General features: G+C 42.3%; 4 protein-coding genes across 6 annotated transcripts in view; 3 read left to right on the top strand and 1 right to left on the bottom strand.

Annotated features, from left to right (window-relative positions):
- The window catches only part of LOC125948677 (uncharacterized), a 1,744-nt gene extending 455 nt beyond the window's left edge, over positions 1–1,289 (top strand). For all 3 annotated transcript variants that reach the window (XM_049674962.1, XM_049674963.1, XM_049674961.1), the window contains exon 3: positions 1–1,289. This exon is cut by the window's left edge and continues 15 nt beyond it. In XM_049674962.1, coding sequence (XP_049530919.1) covers positions 1–1,076 — 1,076 coding nt within the window. In that variant the 3' untranslated portion in view covers positions 1,077–1,289.
- Positions 1,091–3,507, bottom strand: LOC125948672 (nibrin). The gene is made up of 3 exons (XM_049674954.1): positions 3,401–3,507; positions 1,290–3,346; positions 1,091–1,223 (listed from the first exon to the last, which is right to left on the bottom strand). The coding sequence occupies exons 1-3, from the start codon at positions 3,426–3,428 to the stop codon at positions 1,146–1,148; spliced, it is 2,163 nt and encodes a 720-aa protein (XP_049530911.1). The 5' UTR covers positions 3,429–3,507; the 3' UTR covers positions 1,091–1,145.
- A 5-nt stretch (positions 3,508–3,512) lies between these two features.
- On the top strand, positions 3,513–4,546 carry LOC125950313 (uncharacterized). Its single transcript, XM_049678180.1, has 3 exons — positions 3,513–3,538; positions 3,746–4,060; positions 4,142–4,546. Exons 1-3 carry the CDS (start codon positions 3,513–3,515, stop codon positions 4,233–4,235), a joined length of 435 nt encoding a protein of 144 aa, XP_049534137.1. The 3' UTR covers positions 4,236–4,546.
- A 1,308-nt stretch (positions 4,547–5,854) lies between these two features.
- Positions 5,855–7,688, top strand: LOC125959968 (adrenodoxin-like protein 2, mitochondrial). Its single transcript, XM_049693019.1, has 2 exons — positions 5,855–6,208; positions 6,799–7,688. The coding sequence occupies exons 1-2, from the start codon at positions 6,048–6,050 to the stop codon at positions 7,133–7,135; spliced, it is 498 nt and encodes a 165-aa protein (XP_049548976.1). The 5' UTR covers positions 5,855–6,047; the 3' UTR covers positions 7,136–7,688.
- Positions 7,689–14,815: the final 7,127 nt, after the last annotated feature.

Here is a 14,815-nt window from a genome sequence, read left to right as displayed (position 1 = left end):
CGAATACGAGCGGCAAAATGCTGATATACTTTGTATCTTTGCAAAAGTTTGAAAAGGCAGCCGCATATCTCTCGCGCTTTTGCGTACGTTACAAAGCCCGGCAACGGAATATGCACGGGTTTCAGATTATGCGCCGCCTCAACCAAACCCTGCTGCGCATCAAAAAGCTCGACATCGTGCGCGAAATTACGGATTTTCACAGCTTCCTGCCGGAATCTAGCTACATCGAGAAGGTTATGCGTCTTCCGGTACGATCCAATCTCGAGCATCTACTCATACGGTTGCAAGGTCTTGCCAAACTACTGTTGCGCGTGGTTCTTCTCACGAAGGATGCAGCATGCTATCAATTGAAGCAGATTAACAGAGTCTTTCTGTTCTACCACAGTAGCATCTTTTTGGCATTGATGGGCGAGCTATGGCTACTGGCAAGAAACATAAGCCGCCGTGTAAACCAGTACTATGATGAACTGTATCCCATGCTGAGCATTCTTCCCGATTGTACGGAGCGATGGCTTCCGAATCAGTATACTTTACCGCCAAGTATCGCAGAATGGATCGGTTATCAGTATCAGGAAGAGATTGTTCGAGGATCAAATAAGAAGACTTCGATTGAAACGGAGACAGCCTACTCTATTTTCAACCTACTGCAGCACCACGGATCCGACGAGACTGTGAACGTTTCAAGACTCACCAAAGAAGTAAGAGACGTAGCCGACCATAGCGAGCCTTCCGCGGCATCACTTGCTTCCGTCCCGAAAGCGATGCTACTTGAAGCGTTGCGATCCGATACCGGAGAACGGATTAATTCATCGAAAAAAGTATCTGGATATGTACCGAAGCAAAGTTTTGATGTCACAAAATTAAAGCACATCAAATCAAAGTTCCAGGTTAAACAGTTTATTGCCGAAGAACGCGGCAATCGTACAGAAAATATTGCGCAAGCAGCGACCGCGGCAGTGTCGGAATCACAATTCAGTGATTTTAATGTGCTCCTTATGAAAGAATTTAACCGGTTATCATCAGCTGAGTTTGTAAAATTCTTCAAAGAGCAATTGGTCCTTCTTATCAAAGAGTAACAGAATGAGGCATTATTCTTATCGTCCACTAGTCGTCCTAGTGGACCATTTATTCAACAACAAAATAATTCACAACGACTGGCTGTTATCAGTAACACAGAACGACCGTAGGTGAATGTAGGTTGTCGGGGATTGGTAGTTCCGTTTCTAGAAGAAAAAGAAAAACTGTACCACATGTCTTTCTTGAAAGCTTGACAAAATATATCTTTTTACCTTAACAAACGCTTTAAAGTTTCTTACTTCATTCATCAAAGTCCCTGATCGATCATCACCAGTACGATATTCAATGGATGTAGGTCGATGGGCGATCAGTTTCATGCTGATTTCTCGAACATGAAAACCCTTGGCTGTTTTAAGAACCTGTTGCTCAAATGACTCCGAGTCATCAAGTTTCTCCTGCTTGATTTGGATCGAAGCTCCATCCGGTTGATGTTCTTCAAGTTTCAAGTGTTCCATTGATTTTGAGAGCCATCCTTTGTCGGAGAGCTGGATCGGTTTACAAGGTCCGGGTCGCCGGAGACTACCAGAGTTTTTATTCTCCGTGATATTATTAGCAGACACATTACCATCCGTTGCAGAGCGACTGGAAGTTCGTGTTGTCGCAGAGGGTCCATGTTGATATTCGTAAAAATCATCTCGTTGTCCCTGTGGACACCTAGAAGTTGTTGCCACTGCGGTTGTATCCAGCCGTGGTTTTTTCTTTTGGTTTACATCTTCGAAATTAAACAAGTCTTCCTCGTCATCTTGGACGAGTGCGTGTTTCAGTCGCCAGTATCGTGCGGTTTTTGTTTCGTCCGAAACGTTGGATTCTTGAGGGTTTCGATTAAAGCCGGCTGTGTTTATCTTAGCAGGAGCACGATTAGACGGACTTGCAGAAGAGGACAGCACAGATTCCGGCAGTGCTCGCGGCAGGGCTTCCTGTTCAACCTGTGTTCCTGTGGATTCAGTGTCTTGCTTCTCGCTATCAGACATCAATGATTTTGAATTAGCAATGCTGCTATATGCATCACTCTTCTTCGGCCGCTTGGGGTCAGGTAATGCATAATCAACATCAAGATTCATTTCTTCTGCACTGGGGCTTTGATGTTCTTTCTCTTTTGAAACAGTTGCTAATCGCTTTGACTGTCGTCGCGAAGCAATGGAAGCAGGGGGATCCATGCGGATCGGTTCTGGCAGCACATCGGATAAACTGCTACAAGCACTTGCAGCAGGCTCAGTCTCTGCAATAGTATGCACCTCAACTGCTACCGTGCGCCTTCCACTTGTTGAAGCTTCCGTGTTATCTTCGGTGCTTTCAGCTAACGTTACCATATTAGCAGCTGATTTTGCGCCGATGCCACAGTCTTCCACATTCGTGGCGAAGTTAAAATACGGATTACAGTACTTTTCCGTCGAGACGTACAAGATGGCTAGACCAATCTCCATATCCGGTACCAAGCGACATCCGTTTCCCGAGAGGTATTCAACTATAGTATCGTACGTTTGCGAATGTGATGCATTCCCATGCTTTGTTTTAATGGTAATTACATGGGGTTTTATGAAACGCGACTTGGCTATCCTTTCGCGCGGAGCACATACGCTGACACCTCCTGCAAGCCTTATGATTTCTTCAAACTGTTTGTACTGCACGCTCCCGAGAAAAATGAATTCTTTACCGGCAAACAGTTTCCTACGTCTCGGGTCAGGTCGCACTAGATAAGGTACGTTTTTAATGTACTTCTCGTTACAATCCGGAACGTAATCGGCAATGTTCGGAAGCGGCTTACGTTCCTTTATGCTGGATTCGACTGCAGTAAAGTACGTTGGGCTTACGACGGGCACCTGGCCGATAAGACATTGCAACAATTTCGTAGTAACAGTCAATGTAGGCATGATAAGGTGCGTTAAGTCGGTGGCAAATGAGGTGACCATTTGAACCCCGATAGTGTCCAATCGCTTAGAGAACTCATCCGTGCTTTGGAGGGTCGATGTTAGGCATTTAAATGAAGCCTTGCCAACCATCCATTTGCTCTCACACCGGCCAAATTGAACTGTATCGCCTTCGACCAGCAGCGCCGGTGTACCTTTCTCGATGCGAACTACGGTGGCAATATTGTTGTTAACATAAGTGCCGTACCGAGAGGAATGGTCGCAGAGTTTCAATAGTTCGCCGTCTGGCTGCAGTTCGGCATGATTACGGCTAATGGAATCGTCCCCGGCGATGAGGAAGTCGCAGGAAGATCTGCCGACGGTGTGGGATCTACCCGGTGGAACCAGATAATACACATCACCTGCAACGACGAATCGTTTTCTTACATGTTTCACAGCTAGAAGTTCCGATTTACCTGATTTGCAACTGGTTAAAAACCACATATCGGACACCACAAATCGGAAAACCACATCCGGAAACCACAAAATACTTTTTTTTACAATGTTTGTTTTGGTCCCATGCGACCCATGCAGCAATACCCAGTGAACATTCAGTAGACCCCTCTGCCTGCGACGCAGCGAGAGGAAGGCTGAGGAGGTTGAAAACGAAACCCCCGCGGCCTGCGACGGGGTCGAGGAAGGGGCAAATGCGACGTTCACTATGGAACCGCTCGTAGGCAGCAGGGGAAAGAGCGGAAGAAACCCAGAGGAGGAGAAGGTTTCGCGCGCGAGCTTGTGGGACGCGGCTGCGGAGAGGGAAGGGCGGAATGGGAAGAGAAGAAGGGCGAACGAAAACGAACGCGAGCTTGTGGGTTTCGATTACGAGGGGTGGGAAGGGCGCAAGAGTCGAAGGGCGATTCGAACGGCAGCGCGCAAGAGAAGGGAACAGAAAAACGAGACGGAGCAACCTCGAGCAAAATTCGGCAAAGTCCCGATCGCGGCAGTCGAAATTTTTCTAAGTCCCGGGAAGCACGCGTTCCACAGACGGTGCAGTGCAAGTGCAGCCAAGTGTTTGTCGACAATGTAGTGGAAAGTGATTGTGAAGCAGTAGGTGTTGACTGCAGTCCACATGCAAGGTAAGATAAAACAACATTACATTACCCCGGAAGTAATCTAATATTTTGATATGTTTTTTTCCTCTCCGACATGTACACGAGCATTCTGCATCGAACGGTCAACCTAAAGGTCACAGAACACGCCAACGATCGAAGTACGCGTATGGAACACGCGGTTGAACAGGAACGTTCATGATCGCAGCCCGGATCACGCCGCCACAGCGACGCCACCAAGCCAGATGCAGACGGACGAAGACGACGCCACCACCACCAACAGCACGAACGGCAGACATCACATCATGATGACGTCACACCATGACGACGTCATCACCTAAGTCTTATGGCGTCACGGGGTGGGTTCGAAATAATTAGGAAAAATAAACGCCACCGCCATTGCGCGATGGCTTACGGACCAATCAAAGCGTACTTCATTTTGGGTAGGGAAAGAGTATAGGACAGAAAGAAAGGGGGCTATAGGAGAGAGCGAGACAACCACAGTCCACGTCTCCGAATCGCTCTAGTCTCCGTTCCTTGGGCCCCTATAGTCTCGAGCTAGTCTCGTGGGTTATTTGCCATAAGCGCGTTGTTCCGGAGACTAGAGCGAGACTAGAGCAAGACTACAGCATTTCTATAGTGAGAAGATCGTCTCACTGTTATCTGGGTAGTGAGTGGTCATATGGGTAACGCACGCTGTGTGTGGGACAAGGTACTTTAAAAAGACAGGTAGCTTCTTAACCGCTTTGACAGGTCACCATTTTGAATTTGTTTGACATTCATAGCAGGGCGCTTTTTATCAACAAAACCACGTGAGTTTCAAGAAGAAGAAGAAGAAGATGTGGGCAAGTTTGGTGGTTTTTTCAGGGAAAGTACCTGATTTCACTCTTTTTCGAATGTTTAAATGATTCATCTCTCTATTTAAGATCATTCGAGCGACCGAATTGTGTTTTACAGCGAGTGAGCACGGTCCAGGAACGCTAGCTAGCTCTTGTTCTAGGCCGGGTGGCAAGACCTACGGACCGATACCATATTGAAATGCTAGGAAGAATTTTGGGAATATTTGCATAAACTTCAACTTTCGTGCCACTTTTCGTGAATTTTAACTGTCGCAATACCACAGAAAAGCGAAAACAGCTCCGAAAAGAGCGTTCCCGAAGTAAACATCCCACCATCCCGTGAATGTCAAACTCTGAAGTTTTTTCTAAAATACGATCGAGGATTTGTTCTGGATAAAGCTACCTGTCTTTTTAAAGTACCTTGGTGTGGGAGCAAGGTACTTTAAAAAGACAGGTAGCTTTATCCAGAACAAATCCTCGATCGTATTTTAGAAAAAACTTCAGAGTTTGACATTCACGGGATGGTGGGATGTTTACTTCGGGAACGCTCTTTTCGGAGCTGTTTTCGCTTTTCTGTGGTATTGCGACAGTTAAAATTCACGAAAAGTGGCACGAAAGTTGAAGTTTATGCAAATATTCCCAAAATTCTTCCTAGCATTTCAATATGGTATCGGTCCGTAGGTCTTGCCACCCGGCCTAGAACAAGAGCTAGCTAGCGTTCCTGGACCGTGCTCACTCGCTGTAAAACACAATTCGGTCGCTCGAATGATCTTAAATAGAGAGATGAATCATTTAAACATTCGAAAAAGAGTGAAATCAGGTACTTTCCCTGAAAAAACCACCAAACTTGCCCACATCTTCTTCTTCTTCTTCTTGAAACTCACGTGGTTTTGTTGATAAAAAGCGCCCTGCTATGAATGTCAAACAAATTCAAAATGGTGACCTGTCAAAGCGGTTAAGAAGCTACCTGTCTTTTTAAAGTACCTTGTGTGGGAGTCTTAAGCAAACAAAAGAACTGGGTGGACGTAAATTGATTCCCACAAATTATTATAAATTAATTCGTTATCAATTCGTGCCAGCGATCTTCGTGTGCGATTCTAGCGTTTTCTCAACTCGCGGTCATCGCAGTTTATTTGTGATAATCAGTAGACGAGGATCCAAACGCAGAAATAATCATGTTTCGATTTGCGGTTACATCACGCGTTTGTCTGCAGCTCGTACGAGGCGGTTCCGCGCCACGGATCGGCCAAGAGATCAGCAAGCGAACCGCACACACGCACGGAGAACAATCGACGAGATTTTTGTCCACCTCGCAACCCAAACTACTAAGTGAAGAGTAAGTAATTTCGCTTCCGCAAACGCCCTGGCTCAGCGCGTTTCCTTCCGGGTGACGATGTCCGGGTCCGGGTCCGGGCTGCTAGTTATGCGCCACGGGCAAAAGTGAAAGCTAGTCGAGGGCCACTATTTATTCGATACGATCCTGCGGCTAGATCCTGGTTCAGCAAGGAGAACAACGACACATTTTATTAGTCGATGCCTATCGTTGTGATAAAGAATGATATTACTTCTATTTTTAGACAGCGCCAACATGGAAGTATCCATATCAAGTAGACCAATTTGCCGGAGGTAGTGTTGGAGCAACGGAGAGTCGCTGATTTGATTAACTCTTGAACTTGGATGCTTGGGGCGAGTGATAACACAAGCAGCATGACAAGACATATTTAACGCTACTCTTCTGATAAGGTTTAAATGTGATAAGATTAGAAAGAGAATCATACTTACTCCAGCAGGGATGCCGCGAGGATATTGAGAAACAAATAGTTTCCTTATTATTTGTCCTTCATTCAGACTTTGGATAGTCATTTAGCTTATATTTGCATTATATAGTTTACAACTATTATGTTACTCTCGATCTTGCCTTTGTAGGGTGGAAATCACATTTATTCGAGCCAATGGTGAACGAATCAAGACAAAAGGCAAAATAGGTGATTCGTTGTTGGACGTCGTGGTGAACAACAATATCGATTTCGACGGATTCGGCGCTTGCGAAGGTACCCTTACGTGTTCCACCTGCCATCTAATTTTCTCCAAACCGGACTACGACCGACTACCGGAGAAACCGAGCGACGAAGAGCTGGACATGCTAGATCTCGCATACGAGTTGACGGATACCTCACGACTTGGTTGCCAGATTACGCTCTCCAAGGATCTGCAGGGCTTGGAGGTGCGTGTACCAGCAACGATCAATGATGCTAGAAGCTAGACACGATAGCTTGCCTGGGTTACGGCGACCCAGAATACGCTTCCCTTTGTCACATTCTTTCCAGTACTTCCACTTTGAATAGTGAAAGTGCATGCATCGTTACTATTATTTCCTTCACTTTAAAATGTGTTCCTTTTAAATGTAAATAAACTGAAGACGGATTCGATCGAGCTGCGTCAATCAGATGTGTTGTTAACAGTTTAGCTGATAGGCGGGAATACATAACGAATTGTGACATATGCGCTACAGATTACCACGTTGATGAATGAATAAGAATTGTATCATTTTGTTCTTTATGTATACTGTCTAACGGTTTCTGGTAGCTGTCGGTTGGTGCTGTGAGCGCCGCGCTATAACTCGGAACGTGCATCGAAGCTGTCTGAAACGTAGAGTTTAATTTGATGAAGCAATAACAAATCTTATCTAAGTTCAGAGTTACGGGTCTACAGAATGGAATTGGAGCATTATTAAATCTACTATCTTACAAATATTTTTATACCGAGACAAGAACAAAATTGCGCTTCTGTAAATAAAACATTTATAGAAAACAATATTTCTTGCAGTGTTTGCTATTTATTTCTTTCATTTGGATAGTCCAATAATCTGGTTACGCCGGTTATTTTATCCGTGAAACCAACTAATGATCGCCGCACTTGCTATATAGTCCAGCTATCCATTAAGTTCGGCAAGTGTTGGTCAAAACAAGTGACAAACCATTGGATGCCGCCGTATCTAGGCCCTTGGATCGCAATGTTCAGACTAACGAAAAAGCAAACACATTGATCAGCACGCAGGTCTCAACGTTGCCCGGAGCTGTTTCGATGAAAGCAAAGCAATGGATGAGATCAAGCTTAAACCGAAAGGAAAAAAGGAAAGGAATGTTTAAGATTAGGCTTGTTAGCCTTTCCGTTGAGGGGAAACAGGAACCAGATCACTTGGATTTATCATTCCCATAGAGACGGCAGCGTATGCAAGGAGAAGGAAAGAGGAACTGAACATGGCTAAATGACAAAATCACACCCGTTATACACTAATCATCAAAACCGGACCAGCACTCTCGGACTCTTCTATCGAACAGCATCATTTGGGTTTTCTTTGGAAGTGTCTAAAATGAACGCATAAGAAATACAGTTAGCTACGATAAAAATGTGTTGAAAATTAATAACTTTAAACAAATCATTAAACTTACTCGTTTCGACTGCGATAGTGCCACTGGATTGAAATAAAAATGGTTTACCTAAGTCTATAAGACATAGGTGACACGTTGCTGCTAAGTGTCGGTCTTTCCATTGCCATGTGACTTTGTAAATTTGGTATGTTGTAGACCGCGCGTACGTTTCTCAAATAGAGAAAGGCGTGTGCATCGAGGCTAACGGTCTTGTGGGTGATAGCCCGCGGCAAGAGGAGCTGATGACAACTTTCAGTAATCGCGCAAGGAAGTGTTGGTCAAGGCCGAGCTACAGTCAAGGCAGCCTTTTTCTCTAACGGATATTTTTCTCTTACCAATCCAGTTGCACCCTAGCCCACACAGCTAGGGAAGAGCTTTAGGTACGTATTAATAAAATAAGAGATTCGCGATGGAGCTGTGAACGAGAAATAGAGCATGAATTGCAGTGGTTACAAACAGAAGCTGCTGTAAAGAAGGAAGATTGTAAGCAAAAACAAACGGAGTTAAAAAAAAACATTAATATTGGATGAAAGTTGAAATCGAAAGCCACAACAACGCAAGGAATTTGAACAATTTTAACCTTCACGCCATCTCCACTTTGTATGTGAAACTGCACTCTTACAACGACATGCGTAGAAAAATCACGGTCACGAAAAATCTTTTCAGATTGTATATGATTGGTTCGGTATTATTGCTATTATCATCATTGTTTTTATTGGCAGCGGTTGGTCAACCGTTCAAGGTATTCATGCACTAAGTGGGTGTCCAAGCCGAACACTAAAGTCAGTCGATCACTCAAGTCACCTTAGACAGCGCGCAGACAAGATAATTGGGGAATTTAACTTGGAGAAAACAATACCATCTCAAACGATCCTGACGAGGAAAGTGAATGGAATCAGTATCTTCTTGGGCCATGACAATTTTTACCAGGCGGTGTGGAGAAATGGAGCCAAGGATGGTGGTGAAAACAAAGCCATTTTATTTTATGAGAACTGATAACAATGCAATGGTGTACCACGAGTCACGCGGTATCGGGGATCGGTTTGGGAATGCTTCGAAAATTAAAGAGTGCACTGTTCCCTATGGCTTGCACGTGAATATGCTTCCTCGTAGCTAGGTATCGGTGGGTCAGTTAGTGATGATTAGCGAGTAATTTAAATTAATTTGGATTCTTTCACCTTCCCTTATAAACGATTACACCTATTTCCTTCGGGAAGTCGTACTTTTTAATTTTTCCCAAAACTATCCTTGGAAGTGGCAAATTACATATTATTAAATAAAAATAAGATCCGCCAATCCGTTGATTTGTTGTATGAAATATTAGATAAAAAAAATCATTTTTCGGAATATTCGGATTGAGCTAAGGAATCCTTTGAAGTGACATAGGCAACCATTATAAGCAACGAATTATATCACCTCAACATTAAGTTAAAAAAAAATTTAACATCAATTTGCAATGGTTTTGTTTTCAAGGATAGAACAAAGTTAAATACGTATTTTTTATATTATTTTATATTATCAAACCGCACCGTTTAGTGGAGAAACTCAAAAGAAACTGTGTATGTGTAACGGCTGTGTCATCGTTGGTGATCATCCAAGCGTGTCGCAGGATCAATAATTTCTTTTGCAATTACAGTTTACATTGGCTTATTTGAATATGAGGACACATTTAGCATGTCAGACTGAATGTAGAAAAAACTTGCTACTTTTCATCTCTTTCCACCCCGAAAAGTGTTTCTCAGTACGTCTCGGTCATGCTACCCTCCAACACTACGCTGACATCATGAATTTCACGAGGCATCCGATCATCCACCAGAGACGATCGAACATGTTTCTTTTGGCGTAGCCGAGCTTACGGTGCCAAGCAATTCGGTCATTGAAAGTAAGAGTCACACATCCGGATGAAGATGGTGTTATTCGTCATCAATGCTACTCAATCCTATTGGGTTCAAATGACCGACTTTTTCAGTTAACCTGAAGTCTGAGTCAATTTAAAATATATATTGTATTGATCTCTATATGTTTTCGTTAGCTTTGTCTTTCTTGAAATTGCAAGTCCGTGAGTCGGTATTATTCGTTAGGACGATTAAAATAGACATTTGAAATTGATTGAGTAAACAATTAAAACCATATTCATTCCATTCGTAGGAAAAGGTTCTTACTTTTTAATTTAGCTTTGAAGGATTATTAATAACTAATAAGTTCAATAAAATTAAATGATGTTTAATTATTGGGTCTTGCATTGAATGTTTAACCGGTGTTGTTGTTACTGAGCACAATATTCCACCCCGGATTCCAAGTGATTCGTTTTGCATTAGTGGATTGTTTTTTTGTAATTGTAAACCAAAAAGGCATTTCGGAACAAGATGGTGCTGATTGCAGATATTTGTGATGTAACTTTAGTTGAATAAACAACTTTTATTTACAATACTTTTGACACCACTTTAAGTTTCAATAGTCTTCTTCCTAAGTTTCTTCCCTTCCTCTACCAACAGAGCACGCGTCACCAAAGATTCTGCAGTGACAATATCTTTTGCAAAAAGAAGCGTTTGTTATACTTAGTGCCTCAAACAAAAGGCATTGTTTGTGCTCTGTCGGCTAGGATTTAGTTAAAACCGCCAAGCATCGTCTAGTGTGGGTAGTCTTTGTTAGATTTTTCCCTTCTTTTCATCGTGCAAGTGAAAGATGTTGGTTTTTCGAACGTCTTCCTGCCTTGAATTACGAGATATACGCAACAACAAGGGGAAGTAAGTAATAGTAATTTAAATATCAAATCAAACAGCTACGGCTGTCCGGCAGCTGTGGCTTACTCTTTTAACCAAGTCTGACTGCTGATGGTGTAACGTTGATCTTTGTGATGCTCCGGTAAATTGGATGCCATTGTGTGGTATGGCTTCCTTATGCTTGATTGCAATAATTTTGGTTTCGATGCGGCTCAGGCTGAAAAGCTGCCTTGGCACATTCGGTGGCTTATTTGTGATGCAACACAAGTGTGTGTTGAACATTTGCTAATGTTAGGTTGATGATGATCATGTTGATAGCGTTTTCGTTAACCTATGCCCCTAGATGTTTATTTTATGCCTATTTATATGCCTTTTTTTATTGCATCGTAAGTGAATAACATAGATTAAATGATCATTTGTGCATTTTTTACAATTGACATGATAAATGGTATTCTTATTGTACATTTGACGTATTGCTCCGTTTCTTATCCTACAACTATTAGTAATGAACAAATGAATTTGTTTGTGATGCTAAAACATGTTCACTTGTTAGCTTTAATTTTTTTTTAATTCAACGAGCAGCGTGCATTAGCTGATGACGGTATGGACCTATTAACATTGACAGACTCCCGATGGAGTTCGAAGAAGAGCGTAGGAAAGCTTTAGCATACTGACCTTGATCGGAAGCCAGTTATTGATCTTTAGTAGCAGCATAAAACACACATTAATGAGCCATCGCACATACTACCTGCTAGATCGTTGGTGTTTGCCTTGGTAACACACGTGCAGAACACATCATGGAGAAGCATATCTGCACGGAATGCACCTGAGCTGAGCATCACGGTTCGATTGGTAATTGGTGCCCACAGTTGAGCGTATGGCGATCATGCACAGACAAACCGATTGTTTGATTAACACAGTACCCTGCTTAAGCAGGCAAGTGTGAGATAGTTTGCACATCGGATATATTCCTGGGTGTGCAAGTATACAATTGCACAGAAGGTATGTGGGTATTGCTCTGTTGAAGGTAGGCCAATTGTGAAATGAACTTATTAAGAAAAGTGTGAGTTGCCTTGTTATCTCTAACATCCGGTTGGGGAATGCTCTCAATATGACAAGCGTGTGCATTTCAAAACGCGAGAAGCAATGGGGCAGACCGAAGATGCAAATCCAACACACTCTTCGTTAGAAAGAAAGATGATCGAAATCCTTCCAACCTTTTTGGCTTAACAAGTCCGACTAGCAGTCTTTTGGTTAAACCAGACCTTCTAGTTGGTGAGAAATATGTGAACACATGTGGCCATGATCTCATTCCGCAAACTGCGACACATCAGCACAGACGTATACTAAGACGATTTGCTTCGGAGTCTGATACGAAACAAGTGAAAGTAAAATTGATTACCACATGTTAGTTGTAGGCACTTTTGAGTTGGGCTGGTCTCGATTATTGGTCTGTCAGTTTGTTATCGTCAGAGTGCAATTGGTTTAAGCCGCAGTAATTTATAAAACATATCGAAAGAATGGCGAAATAAAGAATTCGTAATATACTAGTTAAACATTTTTGTTCATTTGCTTTACATGGTTACAGTTTTTATATTATATCATGTGATCAACGCCATGATTACATACACGATTTTATCCAGAGTCATTAATTGTACAACGTATTGTTGCACTGATGAGAACAAAGAGCTGGGGCGGTGACGCTAGTTTATATTGAAAATAAAATGATCCAATAAAACCATCACTAAGAATTGAGAAATGTGCTATTTCTTTAAGTAATTTTGAATGCCAAAGGGCTTTAACAAATGAAACATTATGACATGCATGTTTTTACGTGCTTCTAGAAGGGAGGCTGGAATGCGTTCGCTTTCCATTTTCCTAGTTTACTAAACGCCACAAAAGTCCAAAGGAAGTGAACTGAATGAAGGTGTAGCCGCATTCCCAGTGAACGATGGGACGAATTGTGACACAAGCGGAACATACGTGGTATGCCCGAGATCTTTATCTAGCAACGAAACGAAGGTGTCTTAGGATATATATGTTTTCTCTCAGAGTGACTTTAGTGAGAACTACATGAGTTGAAAGCGAACAGTTGTGCTTCCAAAATTATGTTGCCCGAAGGCAACCACATTTTCTGAGCGTCCGGTAGCTGCCGCAGGGTTGTTGTGCGTGATTGAGAGAAGATCGACGATTTGTTTTCAGCTGCGATAAATCTATCCCACAATCGTGATACTCACAAATCAACGTTTAATTCGTTTTTAACAAATGACACGGCACAGTATATTCACTATGCATTTCACTAAGCTATCATTCGAAGGGTCGAGTTTCATACAAACGAATTTATTTACAAACGATTATTACAGTTCGATTTACATTTTGATTGATAGATGCGTGTTCCAGATGTTTGTGGGTAAACTGAAGCTAATAAGACAACGCTATACATTTGGATAACGTGATGATAATGCGAACGAGTCATAGCTGTCGAGTAACGAAAATTAGCCGACAGTGATAAGCTGTAACATGATTGCTTACCGACGACCAATTTGATTAACACCAGCATTCCACTGGCTGTGCAATAAAAGCATCACCGTGTGAAGTTTCGTTTTTATTTTTGGGCGAAAGTGCGATCTCTATTTTAGGTAATTATGTGTGGAGACGATGCCACCAGCGAAGGCGCCACGCTGTAGAAACCTCCATTTTCCATGAGTTGAATGAGCGTTGCATGTTGTCTCGCAGTGTTGCATTTAGGCCAATCAACTGACGCCTAGTTTGCAAAACTACAAATTCCCTCTAAACGAGGGTTCGTTGCTTTATATATTCCCGGCTCACATGTTGCAGTCTTTCGAGAGCGTTGAAAAGAGTGAGCACAAGAAACTGAAGTTTATGAACGACTGCATGAGAGTTATCTAGGTAAATAGAGAATTTTGAAAAAGCAACTTCATGTATACATTGATAGAAATAGCCGTATTTCAAACCCATCGTCAATATGTATGCTGTCAACGCATTATAAATCAATCGTCACATTCCTTTAACATTAAAGCGTGCGAAATGGTACCCCCAGGACTGACCGCAGGTACAAATACCCTTTAGAGTACGAATGTAGTAGCAGCACTAGTTGCTGTATACGCCAACAGCTCGAGTAGTATAGTTAAATGTTATTATTATCGCTTAATGATGCTGCAGATGAATACTGCAGTTATATTTTACTTTGGGCTATGAAACATTGAGGGTTGATGTTTTTTTTTCGCTTTTCACTAAATGCACAGCTACGTTAACAGTGTTACTTCAGTTTGATGCATTTCGCGAGCAGCGGTAGCATAGGACAGTAGCACGTCCAACCGGATAGGCAGTACGAGGAATATAAATGGCATGTTCACCATGAAGCGGTTTGTGGTTAGCCCGGAACGTTGGGGATTTTTTCATCTAAATATCTATCTTTGATTTACTTCCCCTTCAATGTATTGACGTTTACACACGTAAAAGGCATAAAAGCATTGTTAGTTTCCTCTGCAACGGGGCCTTATCGGGTAGAATGACAGTTTCTTTACCATCAAACCAAACATGTTTTTTTGTATCTCCGTGTATTACTTAAATCGTAAATATAATTTTCCATGCAGAAATAGAAATGCGCTTCAACCCCATAAACCTGTCAAAACTGCAGGGAAATATTAATTATTAGTAGTATTTTGCAAGAATATCGTTCGTAACATACCACTTACGAATAATTTCAAGATGATTTAAATTTTGTGATCACGTAGGCTATTTCAATATCAATTCCACTAATCAACT

This window comes from Anopheles darlingi, chromosome 2 (assembly GCF_943734745.1).
Source record: "Anopheles darlingi chromosome 2, idAnoDarlMG_H_01, whole genome shotgun sequence".
In the NCBI taxonomy this organism is placed as follows: domain Eukaryota; kingdom Metazoa; phylum Arthropoda; class Insecta; order Diptera; family Culicidae; genus Anopheles; species Anopheles darlingi.
The sequence above is the reverse complement of the archived record's forward strand: the minus strand, read 5'-3'. Positions and strand labels throughout refer to the sequence as shown.